Source organism: Microcaecilia unicolor, chromosome 4, assembly GCF_901765095.1.
Source record: "Microcaecilia unicolor chromosome 4, aMicUni1.1, whole genome shotgun sequence".
Taxonomy (NCBI): domain Eukaryota; kingdom Metazoa; phylum Chordata; class Amphibia; order Gymnophiona; family Siphonopidae; genus Microcaecilia; species Microcaecilia unicolor.
This window is the reverse complement of record NC_044034.1, coordinates 188,633,439-188,659,712: the sequence shown is the minus strand read 5'-3', so window position 1 is coordinate 188,659,712 and position 26,274 is coordinate 188,633,439. Positions and strand designations below refer to the sequence as shown.

General features: G+C 43.9%; 1 protein-coding gene across 1 annotated transcript in view; it reads left to right on the top strand.

Annotated features, from left to right (window-relative positions):
- Nucleotides 1–26,274, top strand: part of PIK3C2A (phosphatidylinositol-4-phosphate 3-kinase catalytic subunit type 2 alpha) — a 564,057-nt gene that overhangs the window by 521,251 nt on the left and 16,532 nt on the right. Inside the window, 3 exon segments of the mRNA XM_030201063.1 lie at nucleotides 2,462–2,586; nucleotides 22,422–22,539; nucleotides 22,631–22,712. Of these exon segments, the coding sequence (XP_030056923.1) occupies nucleotides 2,462–2,586; nucleotides 22,422–22,539; nucleotides 22,631–22,712 (325 nt within the window).

The window sequence follows — 26,274 nt, the reverse complement described above, 5'->3', positions numbered from 1 at the left end:
GACCCTGCTCTCTCACCTGCCTCCCCTCCAGCCACCCAGGTTGTGTAGTGAATTCTTCGGGGCAGGCAGGAAAGATCCCCGGTCATGCCTGCCTGCTGCTGGTGCTGACCCTCCCCCGCTGCCGGATCGCTGTTCAAAATGGCCGCCGACACTTACAAGGACAGCCTCCAAGACTACAGCAGAAGTCTTGCGAGTCTGCCATTGGAAGTCTCGGCAGCCGTTTTGAACAGCGATCCGGCAGCAGCGGGGAGGGTCAGCGCCAGCAGCAGGCAGGCAGGACCGGGGATCTTTCCTGCCTGCCCCAAAGAATTTGCTACACATCCTGGGTGGCTGGAGGGGAGGCAGGTGAAAGAGCAGGGTTGTTGGACATGGGTGGCTGGAGAGGAGGATCGCTGGACATGGGTGGCTGCAGGGGGGGCAGGAGGAGAGGAGGGTCGCTGGACATGAGGGGGGGCAGGGGAGACGGAGGGGGGTCCTGAGCAGAGAGGTGGGGGTGGAAGGGGGTCCTCAGACCATAAAGGGGGGGAGGGGGTCCTGAGACGGGGGGGGGGGGTAGGGGCACACACTCACTCTGTCTCTCACATACACTCTCTCTGGCACACTCTCTGTCTATCACACTCTATCTCTCTGTCACACACACACAGTCTCACACACACAGACACTCTGTCTTTCACACACTCTCACACACACACTGTCTGTCTGTCTCTCTCATTCTCTCTCTGACACACACACTCCATCTCTCACACACACACTCTCTCTCTCAAACATACACTCTGAGGAAAACCTTGCTAGCGCCCGTTTCATTTCTGACAGAAACGGGCCTTTTTTACTAGTCCTATATAATAATTCTCACCACCAACGTTCTAATGTGGGACTGCCTGTGTCCTTGGCTCCTGGAGTTGCTGAGCTAGGCTCCGTAGCCAGAATGACGTCACTCACAGATGATTCCAAGGCAAGGGGAGGAGTACTCCTCCCCCTGCCTGGGAAACAGCTGTCAGTGCGCCGCTCCCTGCCACTTCGGAGCAAGTGGCAGGGAGCGGCGCATCAAAAAACTAAAAGCGCGGCACCACAGAACCCCCCCCCCCCCTCGGCGCATCTCCCAAGCCCCCCCCCCCCGGCACATCAAACACCCCCATCCGAAGCACAACACCCCCCCACACACACACACACTGTCTCCCTCACAGATCCCCAAGTTTCATGGTCTCCCAGTTCCAGGATCCCACCTCACTCACAGTTCCAGGGTCATCGTGCCTCCCTTCCTCCCTCCCTCCCGTCCACTGCCAGCCCCCCCCCCCCCCCCCCCCTTTACGAATTTTTGAAGTCTCAGTTAACCGGTCGGGGTTACGGCGGACGACGACGGCCGCACCGGCAGTAGCAGCAGCAGCATCGGTAAACGGCGTACAGGCTCGTCTGTCTCATGTTGTGTAACGAATTCTTTGGGGCAGGCAGGAAAGATCCCCGGTCCTGCCTGCCCGCTGCTGGCGCTGACGCTCCCGTGCTGGCGGATCGCTGTTCAAAATGGCCGCCGATACTTACAAGGGCGGCCTCCAAGACTTCAGCAGAAGTCTCGCGAGACCGTTATTGGAAGTCTTGGCCATTTTCAACAGCGATCCGGGAGCGGGGGACCGCCAGCAGCGGGCAGGCAGGAACGTGGATCTTTCCTGCCTCCCCCGAACATTTCATTACACAACCTGGGTGAATGAAGGAGGGACAGGGGGAGAGCAGGGTCGCCGGACATGGGTGGCTGCGGGGGGGGGGGGGGCAGGGGGAGAGGAGGGTTGCCGCTGGGCATGGGTGGCTGCAAGGGGGGCAGGGGAGAGGAGGGTCTGTGGACATGGGTGGCTGCAGGGGGGGCGAGGGGAGGGTTGGTGGACAGGGGTGGCTAGAGGGAGGGGATGAGGAGGGGTCCTAAGACCAGAAAGGTGGGGGTGGAAGGGGGGCCTCAGACCATAAAGGGAGGGGCGCACACTCACTCTCTGTCTATCACATACACTGTCTCTGACACACTCTCAGTTTATCACACTCTACATCTCTCACACACCCTCTCTCTCAAACATACACTCCAAGGAAAACCTTGCTAGTGCCCGTTTCATTTCTGACAGAAACAGGCCTTTTTTTACTAGTTTTCAATAAAATACTCCTGTTGTCCCAGCCTTGAAGGCCCAGTGTTGCTTTTTTTGTGTGTTTGTTTGTATACTCTCTATGTATGCTGTATACCCTCTCTGTTTGTTTTGTACTGACACTGGCCATCCTCTAAAAACTTTTGGTAAACTAATTTAAGAGAATGTTGAGGCTTTGTGTTTGTACCAGTTGAGTATATTGTTAGAAGCTAAGGACAGAATTCCACATGGCTTGTTCTCAGAGTGGGTCCTCTAGTTCCAAATGTGAACGTATCAATATTCCTGTTTCACAAATCTCACAAAATGAGTACATTATAATAAGTGAATATTTTCTTATTCAGATATATGTCGTGAGAGTCTTAAGAGAGTGGCAGGATGATTCCACTTTTGTCTTCCGAACATTTGATGAGTTTCAAGAGCTTCACAATAAACTCAGTATTCTCTTTCCTCTTTGGAAATTACCAGGGTATGTATTTAACTTTAACTTTAGTTTTTTTATTGCAGGCAATATGATGTTTGAGTATAGGTGTACAGGGTGACTATTTTTATTTAGGGATTCAAATAAAAAGTTTCTGTTGTGTGCATAGTTTGTTACACAGTTTGAGTAGGCAATGATTGGTTTTAGCTGCATTACAGGTGGAGATTCACAGGTGCTTGTTTTAGGTATTCTGCTGTCATACAAATTTAACATAATTTTATTCTGTGCTAAATTCAATCTATAATTCTCAAGAAGGATATAGTTCCCAGTAACCAATTTGGTTTTGAAGATAACTGGATTGTTTGATAGTTGTAATGCCTTTCATTAGACCAGTAAAAGAATTATCCAAAAATGATGAATCGGTTTTTGAGATTCCACATATCCTTTCTGCAGATATTTTAGCATATAAGTCAAGTGAAATGAAGAAGAACACTTAATTGGAAACACATCTTATATATCCCTACATGAAAAAGCTAAAACCCCATGGTTGTGTACACATTTTATATACATAAATATATCCTAACAATGACCTATAGATACTTACAAACAATTTCAGTTATACCTAGAACTTCTTAGGTGTTTATAAATTGTACAGTAAATTGCTACAGTACTTGAAGGTGACCAACCAGTTTGAGGTTTGACCGGTTATTAGGAAGGGTGAAGCCGTTACAAAATCTACCATAGCAAGATGACTTGAGGAGGAAGTTTCTTCAGCTTATTGGTTTAAAGGGTGTATGTTCCTGAGTGACACTGAGCTCATTCCACCTTGGTTAGAGATCCATGTAGTCTCCCCTGAAGAAATTTGTAGGGTCACAGTGTGGCCTTCATTGAATTTGTTTCTGAAGTAATATAGATTAGATGTGTTTATTAGAGAGGAAGTAGCCTTTAGTGCAGGGATGCTCAAGACACTGAGGTTGACAAATCCCACCCATTGTAAAGGATTTGTTACATCATATGCATTCTGGTTGTTAAGGAATGAAAAATTAGACTTACCTTCTTTGAGACCTATCAGACTAGTCCAGATCCCACCTGAAAATCAATTGGTTACTTTTCTCATTGGCAGTTACATTTGTCTTCCATTAGGCTAAGAATAACAGTACTGGTAGAGCTGATGTTTGGATCCTGCCTGGATATTCCTCTGGCTAGTTGTTTACTCGCCCCCTCCCTATTTATAGGGTGATTTGGGGGAGTATTCTACATTTACTTTGTTACAGAAAATACTGTGCAAGTAGTAGTTGCATGATGCTTTATGTAGGAGAGGGTTCTCAAGCATTTGTTCTCTGTCTCCATCTATTGATAGAGGAACAAAACCCATCTGTCTAGGACTGGTCTAGTAGGACTTGAGAGAAAATTAGCAGGTTGGACCACATTTTTCCTTATGTTACTATTTATTTTACCCAAATTTAGCAAAGATAGCTCAAGGTACATGTATATATAATTTTAATATCTATCCCAAACAATACATACTTAAGCACTCAACCTTCAGCATTTACATTAAAGTGTATTTTAATTAGAATGGGGTGTTTTCACATTAAACAATGCATTGATAGTGTGCTATTCTATGAATATTGAAAATCTATAGGCAAGGGGCCATATTAAGGGGCCCTTTTACAAAGGCACACAAGCCTGCTGCAGGCTTGCCATGTGCCAGTCTGGCACTGCCGCAGGCGGCAATGATAGTTCCACCCCACACTGTGCTTTTTGCTGTGAAACTTTTTTTTCTTCTGCGCCAGGTATGGGTTCTCCCAGGAAATGTCAACATGGCAAGTGTGTACTTAATGCACAGCCATTTACTTTTTTTTTTTTAAAGAAAATACCTGCTACGGTAAAAGGGGTCTTAGCGCATGGCAAATTCACACTCTGACACCACTGCAGGGCCCCTTTTACTGCAGTATGGTAAAAGGACCCCTAAAATACTGTAAGATGCTGTCACTTGTATGTTGGCAATGACCTTCAAAGCTGCTGTTGTAAAAAAATAAAAATGAAAAAACAAACCTACAAGCAACTTAAACATAGTTCACTTAAAATTCACAAACATTAAAAATACTCCAGTTATACAACTCTGGTGGTCACATTCATGACTGAAATAGATAAAATTGCAGTTCTTAAAGCTTATTTTTCTATTTTCCTTCCGTGGTTTGAATTTTCCACAAGGAAGATTTGCAAGAGCTCATTTCATTGGTGACTACTACCTTACATTTCAAGAAGGACCAATCCCTGGCCGTGGAGAGCTATAAAGTGGATCTTCTAGTGAAGGGTATTAGAAGACCAGGTAAGTCGTTCCCTATGCATCAGGATATTTGAGATATCGTTCAGGCTTAGTAGGATGCCCCAGATTCTCCCTTTAGGCTCGCTAGATCAATGGTTTGTCTCTATCCTGTTCCATATGCTGACAAGGCCCTTCCTTCTTAAACCCCCTGTCTCAGCGGTTACAAAGAGGAATACGGTCGTTGGATGGGGTACAGCTCTTAAGGATGTTCAGGATAGGTGTATGGAAGCCCTTTTAAAGATCAGTTTTGATGTCTCAGCCTTGGTGGTTCAGGCAGTCATCTGTGGTTCCTTGGTTGCTAGGGCATGTTTCTTCTGGTCTGAGTGCATTTTAGACAGAGCGTCGGATGATGTGCCCTTAATAGATGCTGAACTGGCAAAGATTGAGATGGACTCTGCCTTTTTGGCAGACCCTTTGTATGATTTGCTAAGTGCTTCATCTAAGTCTATGACTTTAAGTGTGGCTGCTAGATGCTCGCTGTGGCTGTGGGGTTGGTCCACGGACGCAGCTTTTAAGTCAAAGTTGAGTAAGTTTCCATTCCGTGGTTCTCTTCTGTTTGGGGAAGAGTTGGACAAGTTGGTTCGAAGTCTAGGAAAGACTAAAGTGCATCGGCTCCCTGAAGACAGACCCAGAGCGTCTGGCCGTTCTCCGCTCCCTTCTAGGGGGCGAGTGCGAGATTTTAACCGGTGTAGGCCAGGGAGAGTGGCTCCGGCTCAGAGGTCTTGTTTTTCAGAGGACTCAGTCCTTTCGGGGGGCTTGAAGAGGGGGCAGGGACTCAGGACCTTCTTTACAATCCCCCTCCCGCCCTGCCCAATGAAGGTTTCCGGGTCCAGCCTCTAATTCCTGTGGGAGCTCAGTTAACATAGTTCTGTGGAAGGTGGGCCCAGATTACCTCCGATCAGTGGGTACTAGAGGTTATTCGAGACAGGTACTCCTTAGAATTTGCATCATCTTCCAGATGCTTTTTTGGAGTCTCTGTGTTGCTTCCAGCTCAAGGTGGGCGCGATTTGGGATATGCTAGAAAGACTTCTTCATTTACAGGCTATTTGTCCAGTTCCCTCCGCAGAGATCAGACAGGGTCTTTATTCCATTTATTTTGTCGTCTCGAAGGAGGGATCTTTCTGTTCGATTCTGGACCTCAAGGCAGTCAATTGGGCCCTCAAGGTTTCTTCTTTTCGTATGGAGACTCTTCGGTCAGTCATAGTGGCGGTCAGGTCCGGAGAGTTTTTGACTTTGCTGGACTTGACATAAGCTTACTTGCATATCCCTATTTGGCCCATGCATCAGTGTTTTCTTTGATTTGCGGTTTTGGGTAGGCATTACCAGTTTTGGGCTCTTCCTTCCAGACTCGCTACAGCTCCTCGTACGTTCACAAAGGTGATGGTTGTGATGACTGCGGCGCTCTGGAAGGAAGGCATTTTAGTTCATCCCTACCTGGACGATTGGCTGATCAGAGCAAATTCATATCAAGAGAGCCTACAGGTCACAGATCGAGTGGTTCAGTTTCTGCAATCCCTAGGTTTGGTGGTCCACTTTCTCAAGAGCCACCTAGTTCCATCTCAGTCCCTCGACTACCTAGGGGTTTCCTTCAACATGGTTCAGGGCTGAGTATTTCTTCCTCAGTTCAGCATATGCAAGTTGCAGGCCCAGATTAGGCATTCCTCCGAAGGTCAGTTCCCTAAGCGAGAGATTATCTTCAAGTGTTGAGCTTTTTGGCAGCAATGATAGAGCTGGTGCCATGGGCCAGGGCGCACATGATGCCTCTACAAAAGGCTCTTCTGTCCAGATGGTCGCCGCAGAGAAATTCCCTATTAGTGAAATTGCCTTTGAGAACCCGGGAGCGCAGCAGCCTAAGTTGGTGGCTATGGATACCCAACCTGTCCAAGGAATGCATCTGGACCCGCCACAGTGGACAGTAGTCACAACAGATGCCAGTCTCAGAGGTTGGGGAGCTCACTCTCTGTCAGTATGCGGTCTCACCAGAAGGCCTCCTGCTCAATCAACCTCTTGGAAACCAGGGCGATTCAGTTGGCATTAGAAGCATTTCGCCGTCTGCTCATAGGCAAATCGGTGCGCATCATGTCGGACAATGCCACGGCAGTGGCATATGTCAATTGTCAAGGGGAAACAAGGAGTGTCTCTTGGAACAGGAAGCAGCGCAGCTCATGAGTTGGGCGGAGAATCATCTGGTCGCCATTTCGGCGTTGCATGTAGCAGGGACGGTGAATGTTCAGGCGGACTTTCTCAGCCGTCATACTCTAGACCCTAAGAGAATGGGCTCTTGGGGTGAGGCATTTCAAACAGTCATGGATTGCTAGGGACTGCCCATCATGAATCTCTTAGCCTCAAATCTAGACGCAAAAGTGCCTCCATATTTCAGTCAAAGAAGAGACCCCAAGGCGAGTGGGGTGGATGCTGTTCTTCAGTTTTGTCCATCGGGACTTCTGTATGCCTTTCCTCCATGGCCTCTTCTGGATCGTCTAATTCATAGAATTGAAGCACACAGAGACCTGGTAATCTTGATAGCTCCAGAATAGGCCGCAGGCTGTGGTATGCAGATCTCATTCAACTTCTCGCCGGCCCTCCGCTTAGGTTGCCAGAGTCTCGCAAGCTCTTAGTACAGGGTCCACTGGTTCATCCAGACTCGGCTCGATTTTGTCTTTCGGCTTGGCCCTTCAGTGGGCTCAGCTGACGAAAAGAGGTTTCTCCGCCAATGTGATCACTTCAATCGTGTCGTCCTTCTACTTCTCTTATTTATTTATTTATTTATTTATTTATTTATTTATTTATTTATTAGGATTTATTTACCACCTTTTTGAAGGAATTCATTCAAGATGGTGTTCAGTAACAATAGATCAAACATGAGCAGTAGGCAATTACAGCAGTAAAAATATTCACATAATACAAAGTATGGCTAGTATACTACTTACAATGTCAACACAATACGTAATAGAACATTTTAATTGATAGTGAAGGGTAAAACAAAGACAGAACATATAGATAGGTAAGAGATTAAGAAGAGTTAGAAAGTAAGGTGACTAATTTAAAGAAAGTTGCACATGAGGTCAGAGAGATGGTTAAATATTATCTCAGCTAGGTTAGGAATGGATAAACATGTCCTGCTGCAGTATGTGCAGCCCATGTCACTCCTTGTGTGTTTGAGTGAGACTAACAAGTTAGTTACTTCTTCCTTTAGAGGCCTGGTTGAAGAGCCAACCTGCTTCCTGAAGTAGAGATAGTCTTGTGTTAAGCAGAGCCTTTCAGGCAGTGCATTCCAGAGTGTGCGGACTACTGCGGAGAAGGCCTGCTTATGGGTATCACATCGTGTAATGTCTTTTGGAGAGGGTGTAGTTAGTGATAGACCTTGAGAGGACCTTAGTTATATCAGAACTTGGCAGGTGTTCGAGGTGTGATGTTTGGACCGTCACATTTCTCCATTTCGTGCTTCTGTGCCAGAGGTCTTGGATTTCTTGCAGCAGGGTTTTGATAAAGGCTTAGCGCTAGCTTCTCTAAAAGTCCAAATAGCAGCACTTTGGTGTTTTTGAGGGTGCATTCAGGGTAAGGCTTTGTCTAGTCATTCAGATATTTCTCAGTTCCTTTGGGGAGCGAGTCTTCTTTGTCCTCTTTCTAGGTTTATCTTTCCAGTTTGGGATTCGAACTTGGTCCTGTCAGTTCTTACTAGGGCACCTTTTGAGCCCTTGGCTTCCTGCTCTCTAAAGGATTTAATGCTTAAAATAATATTTTTCGTAGCCTTTGCCTAGTTTAGAAGAGTTTCGGAGCTTCAGGCTTTTTCTTGTCGTTCTCCATTTTTGGAATTCTCTAAGTTTCCATCCTTCACATACAAAATGATCCATCATTTACAGCCAAGCCACAAGATACCACCGTATCTGCTCTGACCCAGGGGACAGAGACAGACACCTTAAAAGCCTGACTGCATCCTTCAAACAGAAAGGCTACAACCCCAAAATAATCTCCAAGAATATTGCCTCCTCCCTCAAAACACCCAGGGAGAATCTGCTACAGTATAAGGAGAAAAAATCCACAGACAGAATCTCCCTTGTAGTGACATACAATCCAGAGCTGGAAAAACTGATGAAAATCATAAGAGATCTACAACCTATACTCCAGGAGGATGAATTACTGAAAGAGATATTCCCATCCCCACCAGTACTGGCCTTCCGACAGCCACCCAACTTAAAACACAAGCTAATCAGAAGTAAACTTCCATCACAGACTGAAAAGGAACAGAAGGGCACACTTCCCTGTAATTTATCCAGTTGCAAACTATGCCAAAATATTTCACAGGACCCCAAAGTCATCCACAAAGGAAAGATATTCAACATAAAGGGATCTTTCACTTGCTCATCTTCCAATGTGGTATATATCATTCAGTGTAAAAAATGTAACGAAGGATGCTATATTGGAGAAACAGGCCAGATGCTTAAGACAAGATTCAATTTACATAGACATCACATGAACAATACTGGTGCCAGTAGGGTTCCCACGCCTGTTGGTCAACATTTTACAGGACCAGGACACTGTACCAGTGACTTCACAGTGAGAATCCTGAAAGGTAACTGTAAAACCATACAAGAATGTAAGACCTTTGAAGTCAGAATGATTGAATATTTTAACACCCAACAGAAAGGACTTAACAAGGATCTGGGGTTCCTAGCCCATTATAAACCATAAAGCTGTATGTCTCTGTTGATCACCCTCCCCTCACCTATCCACACCCATCCTGTTAGAATATCAATGATATGCTTTGTTGTCCCCATGCATACCTCGTACCCACACCCATCCTCCCACCCTGTCAGACTGTCATAGTAATGCTTGAATGTTTTCACTTATATACACTGTCAGCTAGCACATTTGCTTATTTCCGATCTGAGGAAGAAGGGCAACCTTCGAAAGCTAATCAAGAAATGTATTAAGTTATTTCCAATAAAAAAGGTATCATCTTATTTTCTTGTCCATGTTTTATTTTGTTTGATTTCTATTGATAACCTTAAGAGTGGACTAACACGGCTACCACACTCCTCTACTTAAGATGGAATTCTCTAAGGAAAGGGTCATTTTATGTCTGGTCCCTTCTTTTCTCCCTAAGGTTTTGTCACAATTTCATTTGTCAGTTGGTGATTTTGCCTGTTTTAGGTTCTTCCTCTAGTGAACATTTACGGTGTTTGGATGTTAGAAGAGTTCTTAAGCACTATGTAGAGAGGTGTGGTAGCCGTGTTAGTCCACTTTTAAAGGTAATCAATAGAAATAAAACATGGAAAAGAAAATAAGATGATATCTTTTTTATTGGACATAACTTAATACATTTCTTGATTAGCTTTCGAAGGTTGCCCTTCGTTCAGATCAGAAATAAGCAAATGTTGGTAGATGACAGTATATATAAGTGAAACATCAAAGCATTCCAGTGACAGTCTAACAGGATGGGGGTGGGTAGGTGAGAGACAGGAAGAGGGACAGGGAGATATGCATGGAGACAGGAGGGTGACAGAGCAGTACAATTTTCAAAGCAGTACAATTTTATGGTTTATAATGGGCTAGAAAACCCAGATATTTGTTAAGTCCTGTCTGGTGCTTGTCAAAATATTTAATCAATCAGACTTCAAAGGTCTTACGTTCCTGTATTGTTTTAAAGTTCCCTTTTAAGATTCTTACCATGAACTCACTGGTACAGTGTTCTGGTTTTGTAAAGTGCTGCCCCACAGGCGTGACATCTTTATTGGTACTGGCATTTTTCATATGGTGTCTATGTAAATTAAATCTCTTCTTTAGCATCTGGCTGGTTTCTCCAATGTAGCAGCCTTCTTTGCATTTTTTACACTGAATGATATATACCACATTGGAAGGTGAGCATGTGAAAGATTCCTTAATGTTGAATATTTTTCCTTTGTGAATGACCGTGGGGTCCTCCGAAATGTTTTGGCATAGTTTGCAGCTGGATATATTGCAAGGATGTGTGCCATTCTTTTCTTTTTGCGTCTGTGTTGGGAGCTTACTTCTAATTAGCTTGTGTTTTAAGTTGTGTGGCTGTCGGAAAGCAAGCACTGGTGGAGATGGGAATATCTCTTTCAGTAATTCATCCTCCTGGAGTAGAGGCTACAGATCTTTTATGATTTTTCTTAATTTTTCCATCTCTGGGTTGTATGTCACTATAAGGGGGATTCTGTCTGTGGCTTTTTTTTTTCTTTGTACTGTAGCAGATTTTCCCTGGGTGTTTTGAGGGAGGAGGCAATATTCTTGGAGATTATTTTGGGGTTGTAGCCTTTCTGTTTGAAGGATGCAGTCAGGGTTTCAGGGTGTCTGTCTCTGTCCCATAGACACCATATGAAAAATGCCAGTACCAATGAAGATGTCACGCCTGTGGTCAGCACTTTACAAAACCAGAACACTGTACCATGCATATCTCCCTGTCTCTCTTCCTGTCTCTCACCTTTCCACCCCCATCTTGTTAGACTGTCACTGGAATGCTTTGATGTTTCACTTACATATACTGTCATCTACCAACATTTGTTTATTTCCGATCTGACAAAGAAGGGCAACCTTCGAAAGCTAATCAAGAAATGTATTAAGTTATGCAGTATGTGAAAGCGATTGAGAGCATTAAGCGTACAGATCGTCTATTCGTGTCGCTTGGGGATCCCGGAAAGATTTGGCAGTGTCTAAGCCTACCATTTCCAGGTGGCTTAAGGAGATGATTGCTTCCGCTTACCTGCTTTCTGGGAAGCCTGTTCCAGAAAGAGTTAAGGCGCATTGAACCAGAGGTCACGCTGCATCATGGGCGGAGTGTTTCCTGGTGCCTCCTTTGGAAATTTGCAAGGCAGCTACGTGGTCCTCCTTGCATTTGTTTTCAAAGCATTACAGGTTGGATGTTCAGTGTCATCAGGAGGCAGTTTTTGGGACGCACGTTCTCACGGGATTGCTAGGGTCCCTCCCATGAAGATACTTCTTTGCTACTTCCCATCAGTTGCATTCTAAGCCGGTCCTTAGGGACACTAAGGAAGGAGAAATTAGATCTTACCTGCTGATTTGCTTTCCTTTAGTCCGTCCGGACCGGCCCAGATCCCTCCCGCTAAGTAGTTGTAGTGATGATGTTTGTTTTTTTTTGTGGTCGCTTCATTTTTTTCCCATGGAGCTGCTTTGTGAATTTGCGGTTGTTTTGTTAAAAAAAAGAAAACATTCTTTGTTCAGGCACGTTATGCAAGAGACGTATGTTCGTTGGCAGTATGTCCTGGGTGGCTTCTCAAGTTCCCAGGTGGCACAAAATGCTTTCTTTCTTTTTCTTCTGCTTTAAAATAATACTGTGTCTAGTTTCAGTTAGCCAGAGCTCTTATTGGGTTTCAGTCTCCACCTGCTGGAAGGCGTTCTGAGCCAGTTCGGAAGTAGTAAAGGAAAGCAAATTAGCAGGTAAGATCTAATTTCTCCATTGTATTCTTTCTGTTGAGGTAAGGGGGAGAGGGAAGTATTCAATGTTCAACTCTCCGTGATGTGTTTTTCCTTCCATTTATGGAATGATTTCCTTAGTGCATGTGTGTTTCCTTTCTGTATTAGAAAACAATTTAGCATAATGTTCCATAACCTCTATATAAATATAATCACTGTCGGCTCATATCTTAAATATACTCCAAAAAAACTTTATTTATTGGGATTTTCTAACAACCTTTATGAAAAAGGTTCTCCCAAGACTGTGTACAGCAGGTGCAATTTAAAATAAAACATACAATTTTGTTAGCACCATAACAATAGTAAAATGACCAAAATAATCATAAATACATGGCAGATTGAAACCTAGAAATGGGACTAACATGATTCAGTATCAGAAATATACATATTTAACAGCACTATAGAAAAATCATATAACAGAAATATGAAAAATGTCAGAAGGGAAAGGAAATGGGACTTGATATATACCATCTTTCTGTGGTTTTTACAACTACATTCAAAGCGGTTTACATAGTGTATATAGAGGTACTTATTTGTACCTGGGGCAATGGAGGGTTAAGTCACTTGCCCAGATTCGCAAGGAGCTTGAATTCCCCAGGATTACAGTCCGCTGCACTAACCACTAGGCTACTCCTCCATATACAGTACAAATGGCTTGAGTTTTCTTGGGTATTTGCAGTTTTCCTATCCTGGATTATAAAGTTCCTATCCTTTTTTTAAAATTGTAATATTTTTTAGTTTTGGTTGTACACTGCCTTGTTTCACAAAAACGGTGGTATAGTAAGCTTAGAATAAATGTAAATATAATCATGTCAGTACAATACCATTGAAACATCTTTTAATAGGCATACGTTAGAAAATTCAAATAACAGATGTGATGCCAGTGCTGTTTTTAAAATACAATGAAATATCTTACTATGTAGCCAAGGGGTCAAGTGCAGTTAAGATATATAGAGGGGACAAAATGAGTAGTACAGAGTCAATTGGAATAGAAAGATGTGTGGCTAAACTAGACCAATTCTTCATATCTTATTCCACTATACATATAATTTGCCTTTAAATTAAGAGGGTGTGCAGCAAGCTAGTCCAGGTGCTGAGTGAGTGGATAGTCACTCACCATGTGAGAGCCAGGCTTTCACCTGCTTCCCGAAGAAGAGGTAGTCTCGAGTTGGCATGTTGGGACAACTCCTGCGAAAGACTCGCTGGTGGGTATCACATTGTGCTACTTCTTTTGATGAGGGTATAGATAGCGATGCCCCTTGAGATCTTGCAAAAGGTTACCTCAGTCATCACTATGATAACATTTTAACTTGGAAAGTTTCATATCTCTCAGAAAACAAAACCTGTTGGCATCTTCACTGTATATTCCAACTTCCAGAAGCTGAACACATCATACTTTAATTATATCTTTTTATTCAAAGCATCTCTGAAATAAACTCACAAGAGACCAAGACCCTCAATAAATATTAAACCCTTTCACAAATCTCCATGTTTATATGTCCTAAAATATTTTAAAAAAAATAAAAAAACCCTGTAATATTCCATTCAGACTAGCCAGGTGCCCGTGAGTAAAGATGGCACCAACCTTTTCCCTAATGACATAGCTTAGTGTTTCATTTAGGATGATCTTTTCTGCTCACCATTTTCAAATTGTCCAAAAAATAAAAAAGCTGATTGCTTGTTGCAGCAGCCTCATTTTCAACCAACCAATTAACAAGTCATGTGATCCTCTGACAATCACTGGACCAGTAAAATTATGGTTCAATCATTTTTATTGAACAGAAGTAAACATTGTCACAACAGTGTAATACAAAACATTGAAATCATTTATCACCCCATCCCATCCTCCCTCCCTTCTTATGATCAGCAGGGTACAATGAAATCCACAAGTCATTAACTAATGAGCAAACAGCACACTACATATTTAACAGACGACTCCGGGCCGTGGGCATCAAGGTGTTCCAAAATGGGCCCCAACATTGCTGAAATCTTTCACCTGCAGCAGAGGCAAAGTCCAGGATTCCCAAACGCTTCATTCTCATTAAGAAGATCATACGTGAGCGCCAATGCTGAATTGAGGGCCTTTTTTATTTATTGATTGTGAACATTTATATCCCACATATTCCCACCAAGGTGGGCTCTATGTGGCGTACAATACAGGAGAAGGTACATCATAATAACAGTAGTACAAAGCTGAAGGGAAGGGGGAAAAAAAGGTAGAGAAGGGGAGGGAGGGGAAACTGAAGGGGATTGGAAGACGGAGATGAAGGATTAAGCTGCTGAGGAGAATGAACGATCACACAGGTAGGTCTTCAGGGATTTCTTGAATACGCTGTGATCAGTGGTCGCTTTTAACGCTGACGGGAGAGCATTCCAATAACGGGGGCATTGGTAGTAAAATGAAGAGGCAAAGAGCAGCTTGTATCGTAAGTTCCTGCAGGTAGGGAAGTGGAGATTGAGGTAGGTGCGGGATGACTGCACAGCATTCCTGGGTGGGAGGTCGACCAGATTGTTCATGTAGGCAGGAGCATCCCCATATATGATCTTGGGTGGATAAGGCCTTGGCTAGTGGGGTCATCATGAGGTTGAAAAGGATCGGTGACAGTGGTGATCCTTGCAGTACTCCACAGTCTGGTTTCCAGGGTGACGATATGTTTGTGCTTGATTTCACTTGATATGTTCTGGTGGTTAGAAAACCCTTGATTCAATTGAGAGTGTTTCCACCGATTCCGAAGAAATCTAGGAGTCTTAGCAGTATGTTATGGTTGACCATGTCGAACGCGCTGGACATATCAAATTGGAGGAGGAGGATGCTTTTGCCTCTTGCTATTTCCTGCTTGAATTTAGTTAGGAGAGTAAGTAGTTCTGTTTCGGTGCTGTGTAGGGGGCAAAATCCTGATTGTGACTCATGTAGTATAGTGAATTTGTTTATGTAGACATTAAGTTGTTTGGTTACCAGTCCTTCCATTAGTTTGACTACTAATGGGATAGATGCTACTGGACGGTAGTTGGTGATGTCGTTTGTGGTGGGTGGATTGAAAATGGACCTGTTTGATATTCAGGAGAACTAAGCAATGAGAGTCAAGGGAATATCAAGTATGAAGAGGTATAGGGGATTGTCAGTTATGCCAGGGAAGATGGTGAGCTTCTAAGCAAGCTTTGTGTGTGAAGCATAAGACCTTTAAATTTCGCATGATACTGGACCGGCAACCAATCTCCGGCAGGATTCCCAGGCCCCCCTCTCCCCATCATCTAGACTACATCCTGGATCAGCTCCAGAGGCTGAGGAATCAAGAATAACTTACAGTAACAGATTTCCTGGGGTCATCTTACATCCAAACTGCACCAAAAACATATAAACAGCTACTTCAGAGCCCCTTGAGCCTCCCAGCACTGCAACAAAGACTGTGATTAACTTGTTTGAACTACGTATACTATAGGCTAGGATGTTATTAAGTAAAGCTAAGAAGAGGACATAACAATATTCTTAAAAGAAGAAAAGGTTGAAAGGAAGATAGAGACTTTGTATATAGTATTTGAATTCTACTTCTGCCATATTTGCTGCAGAGGCGTAGCGAGGTTTTGACATCATGGGAAGCAGACTTTTATAAAATAGGCGCCGGTTGGTTTCAGCTAGACAGCAGTGCCTGTGTTGTTCCCCCAATGTATTTACCATACATGTACCTCATTCTACCACAATATCACCTTGTATTTGTTCATACCGGAACCGACTAACGCCGTTTACAGTACTGTGTAAGCCACATTGAGCCTGCAAAAAGGTGGGATAATGTGGGATACAAATGTAACAAATAAAATAAATAAAAATAACAGCCAAGATGACTTGCTTCGATATTATTGTAGCTTTTGTCACAAATGATGTAAACCAAGGCAGAGCCGGAGGCCCCAGTTTTGGATGACCAAACATTAGGGCAGGGTCATAATGGCATCCCAAATGCCACATTCTGGAGACCTGAGATAATATTCCTTTCCAAAAGTATGCGATGCTGGGACATGACCAAAACATATGGCCCAATTTTGCTCCATCAGCTCCGCATTTTGGACAAGATCCCCAAGGAGAGAATCCCATGTGAAAGGCTGTACGGGGGGGAGATGTATAAACAAAGAGCAAATTTGTATTGGAGCTCCCAATATATTGCAGAAGGTGAAAGCCGACAGATAGCCAGTATATGCGCTTTAAGTTGAGATATAGTCAGGGCTGTGCCAACCCGGTAAGCGGGGTAAGCATGGCAGGGGGGCGCCTGCCAATCAAGGCCACCGCCAGCCGAGTGTAGTATTAAAAATTAAAAAATAAGTCACGTTGGCACGTCGGCGCCTATGCGCATGCGCTGCTCTGCTGCCTTCCCGTCCCGTGCACAGCGCTCGGCTGTTTGGCACCGCCCCCAGCTCTTCCACGCGCGCGCCTTGGATTGAAGCCTCGCTCGTCGTGGATGCGGAGCAGGAGCACATTGCCAGGCAGGCGCAGTCCGAGTCTCCAACCGCCGTCGAGTTATTTCGAGAGCGCTGAGAGGAGAGCGGAGAGGACAAAGGAGAGCCGCTGCTTGGTTTGGATCCGGATCTGCAATTAATTTTGTTTTTTGCTGACATTGGTAAGACATCGCCTTCTTGTTTTGATTACTGTAATGGCCCTGGGCGGGCCTACTTATGGGGATAAAGAAAGTGCATTTGATGATTTGGCCCTGCAGGTTGGGGGAACTGGGAGTGAACCAGCTGGGAAGAAAGGAACAAAGGCAAGGAAATTTCTGGGGGGGGGGGGGCGCCAACTGATAGTCTGCAGGGGGGCACCAGAGACCCTTGGCACGGCCCTGGATATAGTCAATGAAACTTGGAGGTCCCCATGCCACAACGCAAGCAATCAAGTATAATCCAGTTCAGATATAGTCTCTCTTATATGTCGGTGATGAAAGGAAAGAGGCACTTTTTGCTGTGCCTCCAAAGAAAATGCGGTAGAGAGTTCCTCCTGCACATCCTCTGGCAGGGCCTCCCAAGGTAAAGATTTCAAGTAAAGCTTCAATTGAGCATAGAAAAAACATCTTTGTCTGGAATATCAAATTCCTTCTGAAGGTCGCAGAATGATTTAATTTGTCCCTCTGAGGTCACTACCTTTAACTAATATATAATTCCTCGGTTGTGCCACTTACGAAAAGTGGGATAAATTTGGCCTGGAGTAAAAGCTGAATTGTATAGGCAGAAAAGGTGTCACCTTAGAAGAAAAATGATGTAAGCGGCAAATCCATCTCCAGACCACTTTGGCAGTGGTCGTTATGGAGGAGATCTTCATCTTCTGAACTGCGCCCCCCGCCGTATGCAGAAGGCTGCTGAAATGAGCTTTAGGAGATAATTGATGTATTAGAATAATCCTGTGTAGAACGAAACCAATCGTTGATATGTCTCATACCACTTGCTATTGTTATGTGGCGCATGATTATCAGTCCCAGACCTCCATATTCCACTGGAATGTGCAATGTAGAAATAGGGAGTCGAGCTCTCCCACCTTTCCAAAGGAAACATTGCAATAGTTTGTTCAATTTTCTCTCATCAGACAATTTTTCAAAAAGTGGTAAAAGTTGAAATACATACAACCATTTAGGAACAATAAACTTATTATATAATGCTATCCAGCCCAACAAGGATATAGGAAAGGCCCTCCAGGATTGTAATCTTTGTTGTGTCTCTTGTAACAGCCATTGAATGTTTAGCTTATATAGTTGTGTAAGATCTGCTGGTAGTAGCATTATCAGAGCAGTGTTAGCATGGAGAGGAAAGTAACCCCTCTCTATCACTTCTTCATAATATTCCAGTAGCGCTCCCATTGCCTTTGGGGGTAATGTTTTGTAATACTCCCCCACAAATCTATCCAGGCCGGAGGCAGAATACAGCTTTAAAGCTTTAACCACCGCTTGCAGTTCTGACAATTGAAGCGGGGCATTTAGTAGTTCTAACTCTTGCATGTTCAGTTTAGGCAAGCCTGCATCAGATAATTTGTAAGACTCTGAGCGTCAGGTGGTACATCTGCTGTGTAAAGTGAAGAGAAATGATTGGTAAATATCTGAGCTATACTTTCCCAGTTGTTGGTGAGTGCACCTTGGGTGTCTTGTAATGAGGCCACCGCCCGTGATCCTCCCCAAGTTTTAATCGAGCGAGCATTCGACCAGGGCGGTTACCAAAACAATGTAATTTGTATTTGCGATATAATGAGTGGGATTCTTTTTCGTGTATCATGGTGTTTAATGCTGCCTGAGTAACCTGCAAACATTCTAGTGTAACTCGATTAGGCTGATTAATATGAGCCCATTTAGCTTTTAGTACCTTGGATTCTAAATGTAGTATTCTTGCGGCTAAACGCTTCTTGCGAGCTTGTATGTAATTGCCTACTGCTCATGTTTGATCTATTCTTACTGTACACTGCCTTGAGGGAATTCCTTCAAAAAGGCGGTAAATAAATCGTAATAAATAAATAAAATATATCTCCCCTTAGCACTTCTTTTGAAGCAGATCAGAATAAAGTTGGCTGATCAATATGTTGTTCATTATTAGTAGCATAGTCCATTTATCATGATAATATTTCTGAAAATGAGTGTCAGTATGTAAATAGGAAGGATAACGCCAGCCCGCACCGCCCCTCCCATCAGCGGGTATTTCCACGTTGACCCATACTGGCACATGATCGGAGATCTGAGGGCCAATCACTGCTGATAAGATCGATGCAAATAGTGTATGATCCACTAAAATGTAGTCTAGTCTTGCTTGAGTCCCATGCACCCGGGAACGATGAGTGTCATCATGCTCACCTGGATGTAAAGTGCGCCATGTATCTATTAAACTGAGAGAGTGTGAGAAAGTAGAAAATGTACGTGCTCGATGTCCTTTGTAGTGCGACAAAGCCAGTGAGTTGGGAAAGTTGAGTGTCTGTAAACACTATTAGTGCGGTACGGGGGTGTCCGCATTCTTAGCTTCTCCATTCCCAAGTTTATTTTTCTCTTTCTTTCACTGATTTGTGAGCCTTTTCAGAAGACTGTCTAGGTATTTGTCCATATAGTAGGCTAGTGGGTGGACGGCAGAATACAGGCAAACTGTTCTTCAAAGCACCTAAAATAGCATTTTTAAGAAGTGAGAGTCCCGGAGCCACCGCTAAACACAGACGACTTTCTCGATGCATCACATGAGCCCCGGACCAGTAAAAGTATTCAAGAATAATGCACTGAAACTTTCAGATTCCACCTGACCCTTCTGTAAATGTCTTGGCATTTCAGATAAAAATGAAGAAAGTGTCTTGTCAATCACTTCAGTGATGGAAATGTAAGAAATAGAAATTATAGTAAACATACAAGATTTTAGGATACAGAATGGCAGCAAACATCTACACATTCAACCACCTTCATACTTAGTAATTTCCTATATTGCTACAATTAACAGGAGAGGAATATCCATGGCAAATGGCAGATGTGTGGTTTTGATATCTCAAACCATCCCAAAGACAAGTGTTCACCACAAACTCTTGTGACACAATACTTCACTAACGGGTTCAGTATACTGTATTATCTCCCAAATTTCACTAATAGTGTGTCATACATATATATATGTCAATAAAACGGACTGGGTCATTAGACCAAAGTTGTTAACTAAATTATTAACAGGATCTCAGTGGTGGAGCTCAGTGATACAATTTCACATGTTTAAGACTTAACCACCAACCTCCTCATTGGTCCTTAATTATTTATTTATTTATTTATTTGCCTCATTTGTATCCCACATTTCCCCGCCTCTTTGCAGGCTCAATGTGGCAATAATAATTCCTAAATATCTTTTATTTCACTTATCACTTCAACTACTACGATAACTTAATAAATATTCCGACTTATCTCTGAGCTTAGCGACATGAATCATGTTTCACATTAAGCTTTATCAAGGAAAAATCCCTAATAACAAAAACATATCAGATTAATATGTATATTCACTTGCCTTGAAAGCCTAACTCCCTCTATTTAAAATGTACATACCATTAACTAGATCCATCCCACCCACATACACTGCTCTGGTGCTGGCGTTTCTACTAACTCTATTTAACTGGTCAGCTGTTCATGCTCCCACCAATCGCAGAACCCCGGTTAGATCAAAGATAGCTACTCAGTTTCAGCATTAAGCCCACCTGGGACCACCAAATTCAATAGAAATATATCCAGTGTTCTCTATAATTCAACATTTTTTTCATATGAACCTCCCTCCCACCCTTCAAATATCTGTTCTAACACTCTTCATAGTAACATAGTAGATGACGGAAGGTAAAGACAAGTCTTGTCTATTAAACTGAAAGAGGACCGTACAGGTACGGTCCATTCAGTCTGCCCAACAAGATAAACCCATTGTATGTGATACTTTATATGTATACTTGTCCTTGATTTGTCATTCACTTTTTCAGGGCACAGACCGTAGAAGTCTGTCCAGCATTGGCTTTCCTTCCCAATTACCAGTGTTGCCACCCAATCTCCACTAAGTTCTGTGGATCTATTCCTTCTAAACCCCTCTTTCTCCTTTCCTCCAAGGTATACATATTCAGGTCAGTAAGTCTCTCTTCGTATGTCTTGCAACACATCCCATACTATTTTTGTAGCTCTTCTTTGCACTGCTTCAAGTCTTTTTACATATTTAGCAAGATATGGTCTCCAAAACTGAACACAATTCTCCAAGTGGGGTCTCACTAACAACTTGTAGAGGGGCATCAACACCTCCTTTCTTCTGCTAGTTATACCCCTCTCTATGCAGCCTAGCATACTTCTGGCCATGGCCACCGCCTTGTCACATTGTTTCTTCACTTTCAGATCCTCAGACACGATCACCCCAAGGTCCCTCTCCTGAGTTGAGCTTACCAGTCTCTTCCCACCTATCCTGTATATCTCTTTTGGGTTTCTGCACCCCAAGTGCATCACTCTGCACTTCTTGCCAGACCCTTGACCATTCTTCTCCCTTCTCATGGTTTCTACTCCTTTCAGGGTATCCACTGTATTGGCTATCTTTGATCATCCGCAAAAGGGCAAATCTTTCCTTCTAACCTTTGTGCAATATCTCTCACAAATATATTAAACAGAATTGGCCCCAGTACCGACCCCTGAGACGCTCCGCTACTCACCTTCCTTTCCTCTGAGTGGATTCCGTTTACCACCATCCTTTGTTGCTTTTCAACCAGTCTCCTATCCAGGTCACCACTTTAGGTCCTAAGTTCAGCCCTCTCAGCTTATTCACAAGTCTTCTGTGAGGGACAGTATCAAAGGCTTTGCTGAAATCCAAGTAGATTACATCTAGCGCATGTCCTTCATCCAGTTCTTTGGTCACCCAGTCAAAGAAGTCAATAAGATTCATTTGGCTGGGTTTTCATTTGGTGAAGCCATGTTGCCTCGGATCCTGTAACCCATTGGCTTGTAGAAAGTTAACTATCCTTTCTTTCAGCAGCAACTCCATTATTTGTCCTACCACCGACGTGAGACTTACCGGCTTGTAGTTTCCCACTTCGTCCTTTTCTCCGTCTTTGTAAAGAGGGACCACATCCGCTCGTCTCCAATCCTCCATAACCTCTCCCGTCTCTAAAGATCTGTTAAGTAAATCTTGGACCTCCCTCAGTATCCTGGGATGTATCCAATCCGGCCCCATAGCTTTGTTCACCTTCAGATTCTGAAGCGGTTTATAAACACTTTCCTCCATGAATGGCGCAATATTCACTCCATTCCCAGATATTCACTCGCCAGCCGACCGCGGTCCTTCCCAGGATTTTCTTCTCTGAACACTGAAGAGAAGTAATTGTTTAGCATATTCGCTTTATCCTCATCACTCTCCACATAGCCATCTACAGTATCTTTCATTTTATATCTCCAATATCTTAGTATTTCAGTGTTTCCATTTTATATCTCCAATCCCAAGATGTTTCTCAACCCAATGAGGTACTAAAGGGGCTTGTTCACTTATAATCTGATTTTCATTTCTTAAAAATTTTGTTCACATACACACATCAGGGTTTTAAGTTTGATTTGTTTCAGTTTCTAACCAAATGTATATGCACATTTCATTTTGCATTTTGGTTTTGTTTTAGTTTTCCAAACAGGATGGTACTTGGAAGAACACATGTAAAAGATGTAGCAGCCAAAAGAAAAGTTGAGCTGAACAGTTATATCCAGAGTTTGATGGACAGTTCACCAGAAGTGGCTGAGGTGCTATATCAAATAAGTTTATTCCAGATCAGAACTCTTTGAAGAACACTCTATTTCAGATTAACACTTTGTCTTTTCTATTTAAATGCAGTGCGATCTCGTTTATACTTTTTTCCATCCATTGTTCCGTGATGACAGAAATGATGGAGTTGACGCCATTGCCAAGCCTGCAGGTAAAGATAATAAAGGGGGCTGGATTTTTATGCATAGCTCAGCACAGTTTGTCACACAGGAAAGGTTTTGGCAGGTATACTGAATTTCACTGGAGTGGGGGAAAAAATAGGTGGGGAAGTTTTTGGAACTAACTTTGAATTTTTCAGAAACAGGCAGGCAGATAAGATATAACATGGACAGTATAATTTTTAGCCGGCTGCCAAAAGGCACTTTCACCTATGAATTGGTTCATTCTACAATGTTTTTGGTTAATTTTGACTTGCACACTCCCAGCTGTCAGGATACAAGTTACATAAGAACATAAGAGTAGCCATAGTGGGTCAGACCAATGGTCCATCTAGCCTAGTATCCTGTTTCCAACAGTGGCCAATATACAGTGCAACAGCGGAAATGACTCAAAAATAAGTAGACTAATCTCCAGTTTAGAAGTTCGTGTGAGCTAGTGACTTTTTGGCACGCAGTGCACTTTGTTGCTTCTTCAAATTTGCTACAGACACTATTTCAAGTGGACAATTCAGTACAATCCAGGCCTTGTCGGCCGAAACACAACTGTGTCGAGTCTCATTTGTTTTACAATAAACCTTTAGACCATCTGGAGCATTGTCTACTTATTTTTGAGTCATCTTCGCTGTTGTACTGTATGTTTCTTATACTGCGAGGATTTGTTTCTTCTGTTCATACATCCAACAGTTTCCAAGCCAGGTAACAATTACCTGGCAGAAACCCAAATGTGGCAACATTCCATGCTACAAATCCCAGGGCAAGCAGTTACTTCCCCATGTCTGCCTCAATAGCAGACTATGGACCTTTCCTGCAGGAACTTGTCCAACCCTTTTTTAAACCCAGATAGGCTAACAGTTGTTACCACATCCTCCGGCAGGAGTTCTAGAGCTTAACTATTTTTTGAGTGAAAAAATATTTCCTCCTATTTGTTTTAAAAGTATTTCCATGTAACTTACTTGAGTGTCCCCTAGTCTTTGTCCTTTTGGAATGAGTAAAAAATCAATTTACTTCTACTCATTCTACACCACTCAGGATTTTGTAGACCTCAGTCATATCTCCCCTCATCTGTCTCTTTTCTAAGCTGAAGAGCCCTAACCTCTTTAGTCTTTCCTCATACAAGAGGAGTTTCATCCCCTTTATCATTTTGGTTGCTCTTCTTTGAACCTTTTCTAATTCGGTTATATCTTTTTTGAGATACGGTGACCAGAACTGAATGCAATACTCAAGGTGTGGTCCCACCATGGAGCAATACAGAAGCATTATAGTATTTTCAGTCTTAGTCACCATCCCTTTCCTAATAATTCCTAGCATCCTGTTTGCTTTTTTGGCCGCCGGCACACACTGAGCAGAAGATTTCAGTGTATTATCTACGACGACACCCAGATCTTTTTCTTGAGCGCTGTCCCCCAAGGTGGACACTAGCATCAAGTAACTGTGATCGGTTTATTCTTGTTCATCACCTTGCATTTGTCCAAATTAAATTTCAACTGCCATTTTTACGCCCAGTCTTCCAATTTTCTAAGGTCTTCCTACAATATTTCACAGTCTGCACGTGTTTTAACAACCTTGAATAGTTTTGTATCATATTATTATTAGCATTTGTATAGCGCTACCAGAACGCACGCAGCGCTGAACACCTGACACAGAGAGACAGTCCCTGCTCAATAGAGCTTACAATCTAAAAATACAGACAGACAAGACAATAAGGGCGAGGGAAGTGTACTGGGTGAGAAGGAACAAGGGGGAGGCAAATGAGTAGGGGCTAGGAGCCAAAAGCAGCAGTGAAAAGGTGGGTTTTCAGCATAGATTTGAAAACAGGTAGAGATGGAGCTAGACGTACAGGCTCAGGAAGTTTATTCCAGGCATAAGGTGCCACGAGAGAAAAGGAATGAAGCCTGGAGTTAGCAGTAGAGGAGAAGGGGGACGACAGAGATTTGTCCAGCGAGCGGAGGTCACGGGGAGGAATGTAGGGAGAGATGAGAGTGGAGAGGTAATGAGGGGCTGCAGAATGGATGCATTTAAAGGTCAGTAAGAAAAGTTTGAACTGTATACGGAAGTGGACAGGGAGCCAGTGAAGTGACTTGAGTAGTGGGCTAGTGTGGGTTGTAAAAAGGACACACAGGAGACCTCGTAGCACTCTGCTGACTTGCCAGCCAGCACCTCTCCGTGCTGTCGGCTCCTGAGCTGCACCTCTCCGTGCTGTCTGCTCCCGACCTGCACCTCTCCGTGCTGTCTGTCTTCACCCACACAAGAGACCTCCTCTGGAGACTGATGCCTTCCTTTCCCACTCCGCTTCACTTTGAGTTCTCTAGTCCCCCCCCAGAACCCGCCTGTAGTCAGTAGGCCTTTCTGCACATTTCCCTGGGGATAAAATTATTGCCTGGGGTCCCACCAACCCTCTGCTCTTCCCTTGGTTTCAACTTCCAGACACTGTTATTCAACTGCCAAGGGTAGCAGGGATTCTCTGATGTCCTTGTCTTCAGGGGGTTATTCAACAACAAGGTTCCATCTGGGATAGTGCCCTTTGTAACTCCCACAGGGGTACTCTGGTGTGCAGTGGCCCTCTAGTGGCTCCGGCCCGGCCTCACCAGCCTTTTGCCTCAGGGAACCACCTTGAAACCAGACTTCTCTGTGACTGCATTGACTCAGGCCTCTAGGTTTGGTCCTCCCCTTTCCCTCAGGGTGACCTCTTCCTTAACCTGCAGTTCTGGCCCGGCCTTCCCGCTGTATCTCCGGGTAACTGACCCACCTTACCAGTTCTTCTGGTGGGGCCCCCAGGTCACCCTTCTCTGGAAAATAGCACAGCTTCCTCTGCTTGCAAAAATATGCAAATTAGCTGGTTGCATGTAAATTCAGTTTATTAGCTAGGTTACAGTCTTTTGGGAACCTGGCTTTCCAACTCTTCTTCTGACTGCGATTCACCCCCCTGAGACCATTTACTGGGGGACATCTGGTCTCAGGGTATAACAGCCACCTCCCCTGGATAGGACACACTTTATTCACCTTAACCTTACGGTCCTATCCTCCACCCCACGGCTGTTTGTTCTTTTTAGACATTTCACAGTTGCCATATCAGTAGCAATTGTTCACCATACTAGCACCCAGTGCCTGGCCCCTCACCAGGTAAGTACCTCTCTGGGTTTGGAGGGAACCTTCTCCTGACCTCTCTCTTGAGCTCCACTTCAGCAAGCCTCTTTCCTCGGTTCCCGGCTTGTAATTCTCCAGCTCTGGGTGTTGCAGGTCCCCCCATCTTCTCTCCCTCCCTTGGCTTAGAGGGTGCTTTTTATAGGGTGCCCAATAATCCATCCCACCTCTCTTTAGGCCTCTCCCCCTGCTTCCAGAAAGGTCCGCACCCAGAACTCTCTCCACCTTTCCAGCTTCCACTCAGAGAGTCCCCCTGGTGGCCTCCCCAGGGAAGTATAGGTCCTATGCCACGAGCACCCCCTAGCCGTTCCTTCTGGTCACTACCATGGACTATACTCTTTGGCTCCCTCTAGTGGCCAGAACAGGACATTTTAGGTTTTCAATGGGAGAGCGCCCTCTGGCGGCCTCCTCATG